At 30.5% G+C, this 18,154-nt stretch overlaps 9 protein-coding genes across 9 annotated transcripts; 7 read left to right on the forward strand and 2 right to left on the reverse strand.

Moving 5' to 3' along the window:
- Positions 1-74: 74 nt before the first annotated feature.
- On the reverse strand, positions 75-4,531 carry ASCRUDRAFT_75528 (uncharacterized protein). The gene is made up of 2 exons (XM_020193102.1): positions 2,505-4,531; positions 75-2,407 (listed from the first exon to the last, which is right to left on the reverse strand). Exons 1-2 carry the CDS (start codon positions 4,434-4,436, stop codon positions 380-382), a joined length of 3,960 nt encoding a protein of 1,319 aa, XP_020047836.1. The 5' UTR covers positions 4,437-4,531; the 3' UTR covers positions 75-379.
- A 204-nt stretch (positions 4,532-4,735) lies between these two features.
- ASCRUDRAFT_143017 (tRNA lysidine(34) synthetase) lies at positions 4,736-6,849 on the forward strand. Its single transcript, XM_020189191.1, has one exon. The coding sequence runs from the start codon at positions 4,800-4,802 to the stop codon at positions 6,720-6,722; it is 1,923 nt and encodes a 640-aa protein (XP_020047837.1). The 5' UTR covers positions 4,736-4,799; the 3' UTR covers positions 6,723-6,849.
- ASCRUDRAFT_143024 (uncharacterized protein) lies at positions 6,849-7,980 on the forward strand. The gene has a single exon (XM_020189192.1). The coding sequence runs from the start codon at positions 6,976-6,978 to the stop codon at positions 7,885-7,887; it is 912 nt and encodes a 303-aa protein (XP_020047838.1). The 5' UTR covers positions 6,849-6,975; the 3' UTR covers positions 7,888-7,980.
- ASCRUDRAFT_75530 (glutamate decarboxylase) lies at positions 7,866-10,240 on the reverse strand. Its single transcript, XM_020193103.1, has one exon. The coding sequence runs from the start codon at positions 9,853-9,855 to the stop codon at positions 8,074-8,076; it is 1,782 nt and encodes a 593-aa protein (XP_020047839.1). The 5' UTR covers positions 9,856-10,240; the 3' UTR covers positions 7,866-8,073.
- A 1,881-nt stretch (positions 10,241-12,121) lies between these two features.
- On the forward strand, positions 12,122-14,051 carry ASCRUDRAFT_70018 (uncharacterized protein; the record flags this gene model as incomplete). Its single annotated transcript, XM_020191738.1, has 2 exons — positions 12,122-14,012; positions 14,044-14,051. 2 exons carry the CDS (start codon positions 12,122-12,124, stop codon positions 14,049-14,051), a joined length of 1,899 nt encoding a protein of 632 aa, XP_020047840.1.
- Positions 14,052-14,329: 278 nt separating this feature from the next.
- ASCRUDRAFT_75532 (uncharacterized protein) lies at positions 14,330-15,079 on the forward strand. Its single transcript, XM_020193104.1, has one exon. The coding sequence runs from the start codon at positions 14,369-14,371 to the stop codon at positions 14,981-14,983; it is 615 nt and encodes a 204-aa protein (XP_020047841.1). The 5' UTR covers positions 14,330-14,368; the 3' UTR covers positions 14,984-15,079.
- A 17-nt stretch (positions 15,080-15,096) lies between these two features.
- Positions 15,097-15,563, forward strand: ASCRUDRAFT_143038 (uncharacterized protein). The gene has a single exon (XM_020189194.1). It carries the CDS (start codon positions 15,210-15,212, stop codon positions 15,498-15,500), a length of 291 nt encoding a protein of 96 aa, XP_020047842.1. The 5' UTR covers positions 15,097-15,209; the 3' UTR covers positions 15,501-15,563.
- A 373-nt stretch (positions 15,564-15,936) lies between these two features.
- On the forward strand, positions 15,937-17,140 carry EGD1 (Egd1p). The gene is made up of 2 exons (XM_020193105.1): positions 15,937-16,055; positions 16,577-17,140. Exons 1-2 carry the CDS (start codon positions 16,004-16,006, stop codon positions 17,002-17,004), a joined length of 480 nt encoding a protein of 159 aa, XP_020047843.1. The 5' UTR covers positions 15,937-16,003; the 3' UTR covers positions 17,005-17,140.
- A 588-nt stretch (positions 17,141-17,728) lies between these two features.
- ASCRUDRAFT_17180 (uncharacterized protein) lies at positions 17,729-18,100 on the forward strand (the record flags this gene model as incomplete). Its single annotated transcript, XM_020189469.1, has 1 exon — positions 17,729-18,100. A coding segment is annotated over one exon (372 nt), but the record flags the coding sequence as incomplete, so codon positions are not given.
- Positions 18,101-18,154: the final 54 nt, after the last annotated feature.

An 18,154-nucleotide genomic window follows, 5' to 3' on the forward strand; every position in this document is an offset into this window, starting at 1 on the left:
GAACAGTCTCTTGTTTGGATCTGCAGTGCACAAGTATTGGTGGCATCGATGAAATTTTGATTCACACTAATTCTGATTCCACCTAAAAGGTGAATGATATCGATAAAGCACATTTATTAACAATGTATATTATTAAAAAAATTCTCGTAAAGCAAAAAAAAAAGATAGGAAAAATAGAATAGCAAAATTTGAATTAAAAAAGATACAAAAAAAATAAAATAAAGTGGTGCCTGGAGTCTGAGAACATTGGTTGTAATTCACTGGGTGAGGTATTTTAGAAAGTTTTTATCAAGTAATTTTGAAATCAAATCAATGTTCCGGGCAAATATTCATTGAGGAAAAGAAAAAAAATCATTTTAAGTCATCAACTCAAATCTTACTATCCTTTTGGGTTTCTTCTGAGTCTAGGATCCATGATTTTGACAGACTTCTTTGTTGTGGAGCTTGACGATTTGATTTCATCCGTCAAACTGAACTGCTTCCCACCAATTGGTACTTGTGGGTTTGCAGTTGATTTGAGCTCCGCTGTTTGAGAAAGATTGTTTTGATAGTGATTTGGAAGCTCTTTTCTACTAAATTCCAAAGAATTGTTTGGCGCAAATCCACCATATACCATGAACCGATTGCTGGCAGCATTTAACGAAGGAAGTCGAGTTTCGGATCTAGAAGAGCCTTCTTTTATTGAAAAATCCGTTTGCATCAGATTTTTCGCATATCGATTTGATATTTCAGTAAGTTTCGAATTCGAAACATTTACTTTGGAAACCAAATCCAAAGATGGAATCATATTTGGAGAATTATTTACATTGGAAAAGGAGATTGTGTTTAAATAGGCATTTATGTTTGAGTTTTCGAACTTTTGCAGTTCATCATTTGTAAGATTTCCCATGTTTTGCAAAGTTGTTCTTCGGGTTCTCAAAGAATTTTGAGGCTTTGAGGCAGAGGTAGATCTTTGAGCAATTGATCTGCTTCCTCGTTGCCCAAGATTCACACTCTTTTTAGGTCGGGAAAACACCCCATAGTCAGTTTTTTCATCGTCATCACTATCACTTTCCCTTCCTCTTTTTAAAAGCAATGGGTTAGTGTATTTGCTTGAGTTTTTAATGATTTCAGCCTCGGATAAGATAGAATCATTTGAAACCATTGGTTTCCGTTTCTTGTAAATATTAATAGATTTTACATCCGGTCTTAAAGCTGACGATGGCGTTGGTGAAACTTTTGGTTTCATAGCCGGTGTTATTGTTGGTTCCATGACTGTTGTTGCTGCTTTCATGGTTGATGTTATTGTGGGTGTTGTTGTTGGTGTTTCCGTTAGTGGTTTTGTTGGCACTGCTGCAGGTTTTATAACGGAAATTTCTCTCACATTTGTTGTCAATTCTGATTTCAATTCTGATTTCAATTCTGATTTCAATTCTGGTTTCAATTCTTTATTTTGTTCTTCTATTTTGGCTGTCGCGATTTCTAAATTTTCATTCTTTATCGGAAAATTTTCTAATTGAAACATTAAATTTTTGTTTGGTTCTTGTGATGATTCTTCACGCAAACTTTCAGTTGGAACTTTTGTCGATTTTATCAGTTGTGCAACTATTGGCACGTTTGTTGATTTCTTTTCTGGTTCCTTTGGTGGATCCATTTTTGGTACTATTGCCGGTTTTATAACTGGTGTTACTACCGATGATGGCAATAATGTTGTTGCCGATAGGGCAGGAGCTATCGATGACTCTATTTTTGGTGCTGCTGTTGGTGGTGCTGCTGTCAGAGCAAAGGCTGGCACAGATGCCGGTGTTATTGCTGGTGCTATTGCCAGCCCTGTTGCTAGTGCCACCACCGGCACAGTTCCTGGTGTGATTGTAGATGCTGCTGTAGATGCTACTACAGCCGGCGAATTGTGATTAGATCCCGAAAGATTTGCTGCAGCAGAACTGAGAATTAAATTCTTTACAGCCATTTCATTATACCTCAAATAATTTACTAAAGAAGTTTGGTTGATCTCATTCATAATAAAAATATCAGATTTAAATAGTTCTTGCCCGCCACTACTAATCAAAATCTCTAATAACTTGATGCTTAAATCTGGAGAGATCTTGAAATTATTTGAACTACTGCCATTGTTTCCATTTAATACTATGCCAATGTATATATACTTGTGATATAATAAAATTTTATCAAACTGATTTGGCATAAACATGGATTTGACAGTTTTCAAACCTCTTTCAGTCTTTTTAATGAGAACATTTTTATATTTGTTGAAAAAACTAGTGATTGATGCTTGTCTTCCTTCTTCAGATTGATTTCTGAGAATATCAGAACTCAAGACAAAACAACGAAGATGGTCAGACCATTGAACATCAAAACATGATTTCAAAAGAGCATGCATTTGCAAAAATACAAAATGTTCTTGTTTAAGCTAGTTTTATAATGAAAAAAATGTGAGAATAAAAAAAAATGTTAGAATGTAAAATGGTTTTGTGAATTTTCATTTTGATTGTTGAATAAATACTTACAACCTGAAACCGATCATTCAAATTGGAAAAAATTCCATTGGCCATATTGGGATATCTTGCTAAAAATTCATCAACAACTAACTCGACTTTTGTTCCCAATCTGTCCGCAATACAAGATCGAAAAACGTCAGGAATTTCTTGTCTATGTTTAATCAACAACTTAATAAAATATGTTTCTTTGTCAGAAGTCCATTTTGATGGTGGTTCTTTGAAATGTTTTAGTTGTTCGGAGGGATGGTTCGAATTCAAAAATGAGTGCAGATCCCTTTGGTCAATTCTATCTTTTTGATTTTGAAGCTGGTTGTCATTATTTCGAAAATTGTTATCATTAGGAAGATTTTTCTGAGCAACCAAAGATGAATTATCTAATAAATTCTTATTTGGAGTTGAAGAGGCATACTTATTAAAAACACTATCTTTGCTATGAAGAATTGTCAGTAGAGCTGTGTTTATATCTGGATGCAATAAAATACTTTTATCATAACTTTGAGACAGAAAGAGATTAAGATATACAAATGTATGATACATTAATGTTGAATCAATTGAATAAGGGCAAAACATATGTTTAATCGCTTTAATGCCCCTCTGCTTACCTTTAATTTCAGGAAATGAACCTTTATACTTTGCAAATAAATTCTCAATTTTTGAATCTAAAGTTGAATCTGGAAGGGAAGTAGTTTTAAATTCAAAACATCTATTTTCGGTTGACCAAATATATGTTCCATCAAACTTAGATTTCTTATATAAGAATAACCAATAAGCATGGTTCGATGTTAAAACTAATAATTTATCCTTTAATAAAGATCTTGGGTTTCGAGTTGAAATCTGGGAATAATTATAAAATTCATCCAAATTGTATAATTTTTCTTTATTGATAGTTCTATGAGCAATTAAATCACCTCTTAAAAAGGAAATTTTTTTAACTAATATATTAATTAAAATGATATCTTCAGCGATTGTCCATTCAGTAGTTGCAGACTTGTTTTGTGACGCAATATGTGTTTGAGATATATTAGTTGAGTTAAAAGAAGTGTTATGGTTTGGTTTATTAGAAAATTGAGAATTATTTTGAGAATTATTTTGAGAGTTTTGTATGTTTCCATTATCACCACCAAAAGAGTTGTAATTAAAACTTTTATTGATATTATTGTAGTTTAAATTTTTATTGTCGTAAAACAGTTTTTCTTTATTAAAACCATTTGGATTTGGGGTTGGATTTGGATTTGGGGTTGAATTTGAATTTGAATTTGAGTCACGAAATCTATTGTTGTAATTATTGAAATTGGAATTTAAGCTTGATTTTGAATTAGAGCTAAAATTAGAACTTGGATAATTGCCAGAATTTGAACTATAAGATCTTTTATCACTATTCATTAAAAGAGCTTGTCTTTGAGGATTAATATGAGTCATATTACGAGCAGCATAGCTTGAGTTAGTGGTATTGCTATTAGTGGTGCTATTAGTATTACTAATATTGTTACTGATACTATTATAAATTGGATTGTTATTAGTATTGTTATAATTTGAATTGCCACTATTATTCAAGTAAACTTGATTATTCATATCGGGGCCATTATTTGTGAATTGATTCTGCTGGTTAGTGCAAGATAAAACAGCGGCAGCGCTTAATATTTGGTTTATAACATCGTTTTGATTATTGAGGTTTGGTATGGGGTTGGATTGAGTGTTTGGAGGAATCTGTGATGAAGAGGCTTGTGAAGCAGAAAAAGACGATTCAAAAGATGAATAACCTAAAGGCTGTTGAAAAGACTGGGAGAAATTGTTATTTAATTGATTGACATTATTGAAATTAGTGTTGTTGGTGTTGTTGGTGTTGTTATTTTGGGAGGATTTATTCTGACTTAACAGAATGAGGTTAGCCAAAAGATTATGAACCTGTGTGTTTTTTTGAGGATCATTATTCGACGACATTAGACAAGTGAGATGATTCAATATAGTGGCAGGCTGTCATAGAATAGAAGTACAGTTGAGATCAATTCTATAGTCTTGAATAGATATTAACAGACTGCAATATATTATATATTATATATTATATATTATATACTAAATATTTTGCTAATTTTGCCAAAACAGAAAAATCATAAAATTGAATGTAAGGAAAATAACCAAATGGACGATTCGGTGTTGCACGTGATAAACGGTTTTGTTGTATTAGGAAGGCTGGAAAATTTTTGATTTGATGATGTTTGATGAGATATGATTTAAAACGAGTGATATTGAGTTGGTTAGTTATTTGGTGTATTTTTCTTGGTTTCTTTTGATGGATATTATGCAATGAATTATAATGAGTTGTTTGGGAAAAATATCAATTTATTTTTTCCTAATGGGATTACTGCACAAAAAAGATTTGGAATTGCATTGTCTGGTGGTGTGGATTCGATATGTTTGACGCATTTAATTCGAGTTTATTTTCTTCAAAACAAACTTCCATTGAGGAATTTATATCCGATAACTATTGATCATAATTTGAGAAAGGAAAGCTCGAAAGAAGTAGAAAAGATAGGAAGAGTTTTGAAGAAAATGGGGATTAAAAATCATTTAACTCGGAAGATTCATTGGGAGAGTAAAAATTTAGATAAATTGGATATAAATTTTGAGAATCTTGCACGAATTAAACGGTATAATATCATAAATGAGATATGTTTTGAAAACAGTATAAATAATGTATTTGTCGGGCATAATTTGGATGATTTAATTGAGACATATTTATTGAGGAAATATTTCGATAGAGACAATTTAATGGCTAATCATTATCAGAATTACAATGGAATTGATGATTATAGTATCAATAAGATCCAGAATCATCAAATATTTGGTTTAAATTGTTTAGAAAAAAAATCATTTTTACCAATACAACATTTAGTTGATGATAATAATATTACTGATTTCATTCATGACAATGGTAATAATAATACTAAAAATTTCATGGAAGAAAATAATTTCAATAAGAATATAATAGTTTATAGACCATTGATAAATTTTACAAAAAAGCAGATATATAGTATAGCGAAAAAAAATCTGTTAAGATGGTTTGAAGATAAAAGCAATTTGAATCCAGTGATAACCAAAAGAAATGATTTGAGAAAAAATTATATTCCAAACCTAAACAAGAGATTGTTGATTGAAAAAGAGATAATACCTATAAAAGCAAGAGTAATTGAAATTCGGGAGAAAATAAAGGAGATTGAAAAGAAAATCGAGATTAGGCCATATGGATCATTTGGAAGCATTATATTCGTATTTAAAGAGAATTTGCTAAATGAGTATGAGGATGTAGTAATTCATAGGTTTTTATTTGAAAAATTGTATCGGTATTCCTCATCTTTAAAATATTATTTCAAATTTTTAAGATTAAAGCTATTTCTTGAAACATTTTTGAATAAAGAAGAAATATTTAAAGTGCATGATATTGGAGACATCAAAGACGAAAAAATAATTAAAAACATTAAAAATGTTATAAAAGGAGATTATACAGACATTGGGAAAAATAAGAAACTAGACAATAATGATGAAAGTGGTGATAGTGAAACCACACATATTGATAAGTTATTACTAGAATTGAAAAAGAAAAAGGAAAAAAAAATCAAAATTATATTTAAAAAAGAGGGAGTCATATTGAATATGAAATTTGAATTAATTAAAAAAAAAAGCGATGGAGAAAAGGTATACTTAAAAGTTTTTAGGCAAAATCACATTAGGCACGATTTTCCTGTTGTGAAATTCAATGGGTTTTCATTCAATAAGATGAACAAATGGACAGAGTGGAAGTTGTATGATAATCGGTTTTATTTTAGATTGAAATTAAATGATTCGATATTCATGTATTTAGATCATGAAGAAATCTCGAAACTAAACTTTATTATTCGTCCCTTTATAGCCAAGATGGATAGCAAGCAATTTGAGGATTATAAAAAGATGCGAGAGTTGAAGATATCGAAATACCATCTCCCAATAATTTTCACGTATCTAGATGAGGAAAAACCAGATAAGGAGGGCAATAGCAACGAAAAGTTTTTTGATGAGAAGTTTGTCGGCGAGAACTTGAATTGCTTTGGGTTTCCCACCTTCCACTTGATCAACTCCAAAGAGAAGCCCTTCACAGTAGAGTTCAAGTTGAAGAAGGACATCTATGGAGTGAAATATGATGCAGCAAACAACAACAGAGAAGACTTATATAGCTACTTGAACATAGACTGAACATAGACAAGAAACCAAAAACAGATCAGACACCACCAGGACGGATACTGGATACATATGCAGGTACACGCACATATGCTTCGTCCACACGCGTGGATCTGTCGCGACAGAATCCAGCTTAAAGAGAATGGTGGTCGTCTCAGGAAGCGAAGGTTAGTTGGGCATTGTAACAGATGAGAGACGACAGAGGAGTGGTGCAGAGGAAGAGAAGCAGAGACAATGCTCCAGTTTGGTCTCCACAAGCGTCTTCAACATGCCTGATTATCTAGATAAGAGTGTTCAACACGATCTGATCAGCTATACCAACTGCTTTCTGGACAAGAGCACAATGGACAGGAGCTCGAGAAACAAAAGCAAGATTAGTAGGCCCAAAATTAACAAGAACAACAGCCAGATAAATAAGGCCATGGCCTGGCTCTACAGTAAATTTCATTTCACATATAATGGCACCAATCGATCCTCAGATTCGAATCGCAAGAAGAACTCTTCGTCTTTCTTTCACAAGATCTTGAAGTTCCATCCCATTTTTTTCCTCTTTCCCTTGATTTTAATAGCCAAATTTTGTCTTTTGAATACACTCACTTTAATGAAGCATCTCAACATTGCTAATGATTTCGAATTTATAAACAATATAAATAATATTAATAATGGCTTTCAGTTTAATTTCTCTCTAATAGTCATATTTGTATTGATTTTGTTTGGTTCAAATTTCATCAGTTCAAAGAAAAATTTTAACATTTTTATCTCAATTTTATTTTTAATATCCCTTGTTATAACTAACTTAACTAACAATAATATCATCAGTGATAACAAGTATAATATAAATCTGTATTTACATGATCTAGTTAAAAAAATCATTTATAAAGACTATAGCAATTTTTCATTTTGGAATTTTGCTTCCAATTACATTTCCAACTACAATTACAAGCTATTTAATTACAATTTTAGTAATCATTCAAAATCACTAAAAGTATTTTTACTAATACTTACAATAACTTCTTTAATAACTTATACACTGATTTTTTACTTGGAGTTATCAAATTCAAACAACTCTTCATTCAATGATTTCATAATTCAAGATGAATTTATAGAAAATTGTTTAATTGAAAATAAAAAGAAAATCAAGAAAATCAATAAAAAACAAAAGCCGAATAATTTAAAATAATAATAATAATTAAAAAGAAAATAATAATTATAATAATTATAATAAATGATATTATACTAATAAAACGAACGTATTGTGTTAATCTCAATCCCATTTTTTTGCACTCTTTTTTTATTTTTTATTTTTTATTTTTTAACTATAATTGCTAGATAGTGGATAATAATTTTTGACTCGTTTCACATTAACTTAACATGTACCTCTGTAGGATTTCTTAGTTTTAATTGTTTTAATCTTATCATCTTGTAATCCGGCACTGGAGATTGATAATAACATATCATAAATAATCTGATTGTTATCACTTCTAGCCTCATCTGATTCAAACTTGGTAGACCTTTGAACTTGATTTGCTGCATTGATTAAAACTTCAGTGATTTCAATTATATCCATCATTAATTTATCCAATAATTCTAAATTCAACGTTTCCTTAACCACAATTCGTAATACTTCAGTGTCAGATTCATTATTAGGCAATGGGTAGTAGGGGATAATAAAACCTTTATTTCTCAATAAGGTTGAAACCATCGATTGAGGAATTTGGGGATAATTTTTAATAAATTCATTTGAAAATTTAAACGCAACAACAGGTAACCCAGGGTTTAATATATCATTGTTATCATTGTTATCACTATTATTATCACTCTTATTATTATCAAGTTCAGGGTCATCGTTTAACTCAATTGAATCCTTTAAACTCATTACATTCTTTGACCGATGGATATTTGAAATGCATTCAAAATAATTACTCTTTTCAAGAAATTTCGACAACAACCTTGCGTTTGATAGGCAGTTATTGAAAATTGATCTGTAACCCAGCTTGCCTAAATGCAAAAAATTGAAATACTGATGAATAACTTGATAACCAGGCCTTGAGAAGTTTATGGTAAAGCTCTCTTCAACTCCACCCAAATAGGATAGCTGAAACTTCAAGTCATTTGGTAATAAACAGCTTGATCTCCAAACAACCCAGCCTAAACCGACAGATGTTAAACCAAATTTATGACCCGATGTATTTATTGAATGAACTCTTTTGATCTTGAAGTCCCATTTGAGTTTGGGGAACACAAATGGAGCAATCATAGCACCGGATGCACCATCAACATGAATAGGAATATCCAAATTGTGGTTTCTCTCATATATTTTATCTAACAAGTTTGAAATTTCTAATACATCTTCAAAACCGCCGGTATAAGTCGAGCCGAGAATAACAAAGATACCGATAGTATTTTCATCTATATTTTTCTCAATTTGGTCGATATCAATTAAATAATTTGAGTTTTGAGATACAGGAATAATTCTTGGCTCAACATCAAAATATCTTGCAAACTTTTCTAAAGCGACTTGAGCATTTGCACCCATTAAAATATTTGGATTTGAAAATGGTTTGTTTAATTTTTTCATTTTCGATTGCCAATTCTTCTTCAAAGCTAAACCAGCTAGCATTATTGCCTCGGAGGAACCAGTTGTTGCAGTTCCAATGGGAGAGTTCTTTGGATCTGCATGCCAAAGGGAAGATAAAATTGAGATGCATCTTTTGTGGATATCCATCAAGATTGGATACTCATCGTTATCGGCTAGGTTTTTGGTTATGTTTTGCTGGATTAATAAATCTGAATGATCCGAGATAAATGTGTTGACAAAACTTGCAAGATTTAACGTTGGGTTACCATCGAGATTCAAGTCATTGTGGATTAATTCATAAGCTAAGTTTGAATCTAAACCTTTATTAGGGATTTTATATTTGGATATGGAAAACAGATTTGAATTGAGATTTAAATTTGAAGATGACTCAATGTCAATGTCATTATTATTATTACTGTTGCGGTTATTGATAAAGGAGTATTTATTTGATATTTTTGATTTAATTTTAAAGTGATCATGATTTTTATGGATATTCTTATGTTTCAATTGATTTTCTAAAATCAATTTGGTTTCTAGTTTTTCAGGATCGATATGAGAATCTAAAGACATATTAATTGAAAATAAACCTGTATTAATAAAGATTAAGGAGATGAAAAAAACAAAAAACCATTGAGATAAGTCGAATTTATATAAAATTATGCAAAACTATTTGAAAATAAATAAAATTATACAAAATTAAACAAAATAGCAATTTTGTATAAAATGCATCAAACAAAAAGATAAACTCTTTGTTAGTCAAATTGAGTTGTGTTGAGCCGAATTGAGTTTGGTTAATTAAACATTGCTTGCTTTTTATAAATATAAAAATATGATTATTGTTTTTCTTTCAGTCACTTCTACCCCAGATTTTGAAAAAATTCAAAAAGTTTATTTCAAATCGTTTGCAACTTGAAAAAACTGTAGCTATTGCTCATGGAGCCTGACATAAGCACTCACTAAGCCAGTCCGCAATTTCTCATCTCGTCGGAAAACGAATTTTCTCACATGTTTAGAGGGCTACTTCCGCTCTCGCCGGTGGTACACGTGATTGCGATAGAAAGTAGTTTTGAGTGATCGAAGATAAAAAAACGATTGACGGAAAATCATCAGCTATATGTAGCATTAGACTGGTTAGTATTATTAATATTCCAAATATATCAAACTGTAAATGGTGATAAATCAGAGGCATTGGAGAAAAAAAATGAAATAGTATGGAAAACAATATAAGAAATTGACCAAAAATTCAAAAAAATTCAAAAGGGTAGACAAAATAAGAGAAAAAAGATAGCAGTGCAGGTGCACAGCGTTACCGGAGAGCGACGGAATTAAAAAGAAACGCAATCCATTGGACGAGGGCCGGAGAATGAGGACCTAGAGTTTGGAGCTTATCAGGAGCGGTGTCCTGAGTGCATTAACGGTTTGCTGAAAGGGGATCTGTGTGTCCTTGTCTGGAAAACACTTGAAGAGAAGATCATGTAAACTTTCCTACAGATAGTTAAGGTCTTGAGAGCGAATAGCCCAGAGTGCTATGAGCTTCATGGAAGTTTGCACAGAGAAATTCACGTCTTGTAAGCCTTTCATGTATTTAGCATATTTCAGATGGACACCAGCAGTTCAGATAGACATTTCAGCAGAACAAACCTCAAGGTTTATTATTTCCAACGTTTAATAATAATAATTATTATTCAGTAAGCGAAGAGATATTCTGTTATTGTTCATTGAGTCAGGTGCTTTTGCCCTTTAAAAGCGGTAGCTTCCGTGATCCAGGATGCTAATCGGGGACGGATCTGCTGCACCGGAGCTGCTGCGGACTAACCTTGAAGACTTTTAAAACCCAGCTGCACAGGGGTTCGGTGCTGTTCCGTTGCTGGGACTTGCTGGGTCGGAGTGTTAGCACATGCGCCGCTTAGGATGTGCCAGAGGGTGGTTATATTGCAAGAAGCTCGTGCTGGGTCACGCAGCTGGTCAGTACCAAATCAGAGAACAAACAGCAGCAGCAGAGAAACCGACGGTTGGTGGTGATTGGCACGGAATCCAAAACGGACCACCCTCTGGCACAATGTATTTAGGACCTGGATCCCTAATCCATTTTGATTGTGCGTCGAAACGCGTTTTCTTGCCCTCTTAGATAATATTATTCTAGCAGTTGATTTTATTCTGTTGGATCTTTTCTACTCAACTTCATTCATCTCTTTCTATCTTGTTACAATATTTATAATCAAAAGCTTCTGTTTAGCTTCCATTTAGCTCATATTCTTTTTTAATTCTTTTCTTTATTCTGGTTTAATTCATCTCTTATTCACCTATTTGGCTCCATATTGAACAGCTCAGTAAAGTCAGCAAACCAGTTAAAGTTGGTCCTCTTGAGTTTATTGTTTGGCCAAAACTGTCACTTAAAAACTATTAAATCTAATAAATTTCCTTTTTTTTCCTTTCTCGATTTATATTCCTGCAATTAAATCCATATTATCTACAATCATATTTACAATCCTACTAATCTATTTTCATCCCTATTAAATCTTATTAAATCGTATTGAATCTCTTTCTATTATACTGCTTACCTATTAATTAATACCTTACATAATCCCTTTTTTCTGCAAATTCTTTATCAATCTGGCTTATCAATTACCACTCATTTTCTCTTTTCAAATTACTCATATCTTTATGACTTCTTTTAATTAATTTTTTGAAAAAAAAGTACTTTCTTGTTAATATTATTAAATCCAAATAACAAATAACAAATAACCAGTATCAAATATCTACTATTAAATATTAAATAAATAATTTACTATCATTAAATCATCAAAGTATTAGAACAAAACATTAAAAAACGAAAATGAGTACTAAAATTACAACAAAAGATTCTTCTTTAATCTTAAATTCTTTACCAAACAACTCTTTGTCAACTATTTCGACTATCCAAAATAACAATAATAATAATAGTAATAATAACAACATTGATAATATTATTACCAACAATCATCAAAAAACTATTAATAACTCTAATAATAAAAACTTGAAATCAACTTCAACTCTTTCCTTTATTAAAGCAAACTCTTCTAACATTAAAAAAAATAACTTTGATTTAAAAGATGTATTACAAGATGAAACTTCTTATGAAATCTATAAAATGTACTCAAGTGCAAGACATAAATTACCTGATGCAACAAGAGTAACCAATCTAGCTTGGAGAATTAATTCTCTAAAATACTCAAAATCTTTAAAATTCTTCAATAAATTTAACTATAACTATCTAAATAATACCAATACTAATACTAATACTAATACTCCCACTATTTCCACTACTACTAATACTAATACTAATACAAATTCAAATTTTAATAATACAAATCCTTTAATCAATAAAAGAAAAATACTTAAACCAATTTCAAGAAAAAATAGCACTTTACAATCAAAATTTAATTACAATTTCAATAATCCCAACCCCAATAACATCAACTCAATTAATATCCCCATCCAAAATGACCTTGAAAAAGATCAAGACCAAGTAATAGATGATTTCGATTATGTAGCCCACATTAAAAAGATCTCTCAAGAAGAGAAAAACTACCCAATACTAAACAGTAAAAAAAGCATATCCCTATCTTCTTCAACTACTCCAACTGATTTAAACAACACTCCCACTCATTACTCTCCCGAATCTGCCTCTTTAACTTCAAACACAACCTCAATCTTCTCCTTAAAGACAACAACTCTTCCAAATAACCAATCAAATATTAAATTTAATCACATCAATAACACTATTAACAACAACAGCAACAATCTTAACAATGATGCCAACACGAACGCCAACTCAAACTCGAAAAGCACTAACGATGTTATCACAAATACTAATTCACTATCCCCTTCTACAATAACAAACAATATTAACAATCAAAAAATTACTAATAAAAATAGTTTTGATAATCATACTCTAAAATCTCATTCTTTTAACCAAACAAACGATCTTGATCTTGATAACTATGATCAATTTCAATTTGATTTTCCCTTTGATAATAACAATAGCAATAAAAGCTCAAATAACCCATCTAAAAACAACACTGATGAATATAATTCTAATTTCGAAAATTTATTAGATTTTTCCTCTTATTTTGCTGATAACGATATTAATAATGCTATTAGTAATTTCAATGAAAACAATAATAATCTCAATAGTAAAAACATCTCAAAAATTAATGAAATCAACGAAATTAACGAAATTAACGACGTTACAAGCTTCTTGGATTTCCCTGATAATAACGATCCAGATAACAATTTTCTCAATAACCAAAATAATATTAAAATTAATAATAACATTGCAAATAAAAAACATAAAGCTGATTCATTTTTAGATGTCGATGAAACTGTTAAATCTTCAATATCAAACTATATCAATTCGCTAGAATTGTCTGCTGTTCAATCTGATAATAACTCAAATAATGATTCCAACTCCGGCTCCAATCCTAAAATTAATAACAACAATAATAATATCAATACTGGAAAAAATTTCAAACTTAAAAAGGAAAATATCATCAACCATAGTCCAGTTCTTGGAATTCCAACAATAGCTAGATCAAATTCAAAGGTTTTTAATCACTCTTCTGCCTCTTCGGTAATTTCAAACGACTCATCTTCTTCTAAACAAGTTTGTTGTGCAAATTGCCAAACTAAAACAACTCCATTATGGAGAAAAACTGCTGATGGAAAATTATTATGTAATGCTTGTGGTTTGTTCTTCAAATTACATGGAGTCGTTAGACCATTAATTTTAAAAAACAATTTAACTCAAAAAAATAATAACAGTAGCAGCAATAGTCATTTCAATTTTTCTTCATCAAATAATCAAACTCCCATTTCAACTCCATCTTTTTCACCACCAAATCATTTTATTAACCAGTTCACTCCACCAAGTTCTAATTCAAATATAAATATGAATATGAACATGAACATCAATAATGGAATGAATAGTTTGGGTTTAAACGGACCAATGAGTATGAACATGAATCCAATAACTATGGGTCTGAATATGAACAATAATAACAATAACAATAACAATAACAATAACAATAATAATAATAATAATATGAGCAATATGAATCACTTTAATAATGTTAGCAATACCAATAACAATAATAACAATAACAGTAACAATACCAATAACAATAACAACAACAATAAAAACAACAGCAACAATAATAATAACAGATTTAATAATAAAAATAATGAATTAAATTCAAACAATAATTTCAGTTATTTTGATAGAGCTGGTAAATTTGGAAGTGCAATGCAAAATACTTCTCAAATTAATCCAATGAACTATCCTCCACCAACGCCAACACAAAATAGTTTTAATAGTAGCATGAACAACTCACTGAGTAGTTTTAGTAATATGAATCCTATGGGCATGAACATGGGTATGAATATGATTAATCCAAATAACATGAATGGCATGAGTAATATAAATGTAAACAATATGAGTATGAATAGAAATTCAAATAAGTACAAGAAATCATCAAATTTACCTGATACAGATAATAATTTTATGAATTTTGATATGATGTTGTCAATGGATAATGAAAATGATATTGATAATAATAACAATAGTGATAATGCACTAAATGTTGGTGGAACAACAGAAAATCCACCATCAAGTGAAATGGTAGGAAGTGAATGGGATTGGTTAAAATTATCAATATAATTATACATGGTAATCCAAATCAATTTTTTTTTCTGAATTCTAATCACGAATTGTTAATTATTAAATTATTTTTATGTTTTTATGTTTCATTTTTTTTTCCTATTTATGCATGTTTTTTTTTCTTGTTTTCATTATTCTATTGTTTTAAAGTATTTTAAATTGTTATTTTGGTAACCAGGTAATTCCAAGTATTTATTTTTAAGAATTTCTTATCCTTTCTTTTAGTATGTCTTTCTTTTTAAATTTTTTTAACATTATCAACGTTGATAAAATGAAGCCAATATTCCTACATTGTTATTTTTATTATTTTTATTATTTTTATTATTTTTATTTATATTTTTTTTACATTAAGTTTTTTGAATTATATTTTCAGATAATTTTTGTTTTCACAGTTATTACTTTTGTGTATTTCTGTTCTTATTTTAATTTTAGTTTTACTTATATTTACAATCTTACAATCTCTTTTGGTTTAATTGCCTACTTTAATTTAATCCCTTCAAGTACTATTGTTGAGTAAACATTTGCTTCTTTGCTTTCACCATCTCATTTACCTATCTGTTTATATTTAATTACCTAGCTAAGAACAAAAAGCGTTAAGAGCATGAATGCTTTTTAGATCAAAACTACATACTCAAGAATTACTTAAACGTCACAGTTATATAGTTTAAATTTTTCACTAGCTAATAGATGAACTTCTACGATTTTCTGGAAAACGGAAATAGCGCGCATCCGGAGCGAGCGCCATGGATTATTCCCGCAAAAACATGGAATTAGTACGGTAGTGGAAAAGTGCGGATATATTTCAGCACGGAGATACACCCGGAAACACCTGGAAATTGTCGGATTAAAACGGATAAAACACCCAAACATCTTTGAAGGCTACCCTACCACGCACTTTTTTCAACTGGAATAATGAAAATTGGAGAAAGGTGAAATTTTGATAGAGAAGCATACCGGATTCTATATTGTCTTGTTGTTTTATTCAGTTCTTTCTTTTAGTTTATATTATACCTTATAAAAATGCCTGTTGACCTTGAAAAATTAGCTAAACTTAAGAAAGCTACCAAAGTTGGTATGTATCGATTGAGATCTTCAATTTTGTCCAATTATCTGCACTAAAGAGATCAATTTACTAACAAGCTCGTGTTTTTGTAGGGTATGTTTTTACTATATATCACTCATGAAAAAATAAAACAATTCAATTAATTGAGTGTTTTATGTTAATCAAAATTCAAAATAACACTGTTAATTTAAAAATTGATTATTTGAAAATTATCTGAAAATAAAACCAAAAAAATTGAGTCAAAGTTATATCCTTCAACCTGCATTAAAATTGAAAATTAGTATTAAAAAAATAACAAAAACCCAGATTTAAAATTAATTTTTTTGAAAATAATATTATTGTTTATTAGATTTAATAAATGAGAGAAAGTAAAATTTTTCGACAAGAAAAAAGATATCAGTTGATTATCATAGGATCATTTAATTGGGTTATAGTAAATTTTGTTTTAAAAATAAAATTAAACAAGGTTTTTTCCTATTTGTATTTTGGCAATGAATTATAAATACTAATTACTCTTTATTTATTCTATAGTGGTTCTCGTCGTAAAGCTAAGAAGATTTTCAAAGATGATGCTGATGATTCTAAATTACAAACAGCTCTCCGTAAATTGAACTCTCAAACTTTAGATGGTGTTGAAGAAGTTAATTTTTTCAAAGAAGATGGTAACGTTTTACACTTCAACAGAGCTTCAGTCCAAGCATCTATTCAAAATAATACCTTTGCAGTTCATGGTCGTCCCCAAGAAAAACAATTAACTGATTTATTACCAAATATTTTACCTCAATTGGGTTCTGAAAATTTGGAAATTTTAAGGCAATTGGCTGAAAATATCCAAAAACAAGGTGGTTTAGGTGATGCTGCAGCAGCAGCTGGTCTTAACCCAGGCGCAGACGCTAATGACGATGATGATATTCCTAACTTAGTTGAAGGTGAAAATTTCGATAAACAAGTCGATTAGATAAAATCCAATAGTTAAATGAACTTGAAACCAATTTAAATTTTTTAATTTGTTTTTTTCTTTGTTTATTTTATATCTTTAATACAACATCATTATCAAAAAAAACTATGAAAATATGAAAATGTGAAAATCAGAAAATATAAAAATAATAATAAAAACTAAATAATGGTTATAGTTTTAATACTAATCACAAAATAGTTGATAAATTAGAGAAATGATTGAAATGATTGAAATGATTTGTTTAGACTTTGCTTCTTTTTTTTTAACTTTTTCTTTGATTGGCTTGCTTGGTTATCTAGCTTATCGATGTACTTGATCTGTGAATAATTAGTTTTTTTAATTAAAACACTCGTTAATAAAATTTTAATTTAGGTAATTTAAATTCAAATCTTATATTTACGTTGAAATTTCAAATTTTCTTTTGATTATAAATCTAACTGAATTAGGACCCACTGCTTTTTTGTAATACTTCTCTAGTACTTGAATTATTTGGATTCATCTTTTTTGAAAAATTTCCGCAACTTGACCCCAAAACCCAAAAAGAAATTTTATCTCAGGCAAGAAATTTTTATCTTCAGTGTCATCTTCACTTGTTGCTATCGTTTATTTTACCCACAGTCGCAGTTCAAAAACACTCATACTTCAACTTGAAATGAATTCCATCGATAACTCACCAGAGAAAGAAATCACCAAAGATGGTGCTCCCCCCACCCTCAAATACAAAGTCTGCTGCAGAAGGTGTCGCCAGATACTAGCACTATCAACACAGATATTGGAACACGAAGTGCCATCTTCAGACTCCAAACAGTCGAGGTTTGGCAAAGGCTCCAGCTCCAGAAAGAGTACCACTAACCATTCTGCGTCGTCAAACACCTGCTTCCACTACTTTCTCATCGAACCCTTGAACTGGATGAAGGACGAGCTTGTTGGCAAAGCAGAGCTTGAGGGAAAATTGTTGTGTCCCAACCGCAAGTGTCAGAACAAAATTGGGGGCTACAATTGGCATGGCTCCAGATGCTCCTGTGGAAAGTGGATTGTGCCTGCAATTCAGTTGCAAACAGCCAAAGTTGACAAGGTCCAGATGTTCGCTCTTCCTCTTCGTTCCCAGGCCCAGATTTCTCTGGAGAACAGGCTTTTGAAATAACTCAAG

This window comes from Ascoidea rubescens, assembly GCF_001661345.1.
Source record: "Ascoidea rubescens DSM 1968 unplaced genomic scaffold ASCRUscaffold_5, whole genome shotgun sequence".
Taxonomy (NCBI): Eukaryota; Fungi; Ascomycota; class Saccharomycetes; order Ascoideales; family Ascoideaceae; genus Ascoidea; species Ascoidea rubescens.

Bases quoted from the DNA above. Each gene is read 5' to 3' on its own strand.
- ASCRUDRAFT_75528 (XM_020193102.1), bottom strand. From the start codon at position 4,436: ATGTCGTCGAATAATGATCCTCAAAAAAACACACAGGTTCATAATCTT. The intron at 2,408-2,504 runs GTAAGTATTTAT...TTATAAAACTAG, and splicing joins TGAATGATCGGTTTCAGGTT to CTTAAACAAGAACATTTTGT.
- ASCRUDRAFT_143017 (XM_020189191.1), top strand. From the start codon at position 4,800: ATGAATTATAATGAGTTGTTTGGGAAAAATATCAATTTATTTTTTCCT.
- ASCRUDRAFT_143024 (XM_020189192.1), top strand. From the start codon at position 6,976: ATGCCTGATTATCTAGATAAGAGTGTTCAACACGATCTGATCAGCTAT.
- ASCRUDRAFT_75530 (XM_020193103.1), bottom strand. From the start codon at position 9,855: ATGTCTTTAGATTCTCATATCGATCCTGAAAAACTAGAAACCAAATTG.
- ASCRUDRAFT_75532 (XM_020193104.1), top strand. From the start codon at position 14,369: ATGAGCAATATGAATCACTTTAATAATGTTAGCAATACCAATAACAAT.
- ASCRUDRAFT_143038 (XM_020189194.1), top strand. From the start codon at position 15,210: ATGTCTTTCTTTTTAAATTTTTTTAACATTATCAACGTTGATAAAATG.
- EGD1 (XM_020193105.1), top strand. From the start codon at position 16,004: ATGCCTGTTGACCTTGAAAAATTAGCTAAACTTAAGAAAGCTACCAAA. The intron at 16,056-16,576 runs GTATGTATCGAT...ATTTATTCTATA, and splicing joins TAAGAAAGCTACCAAAGTTG to GTGGTTCTCGTCGTAAAGCT.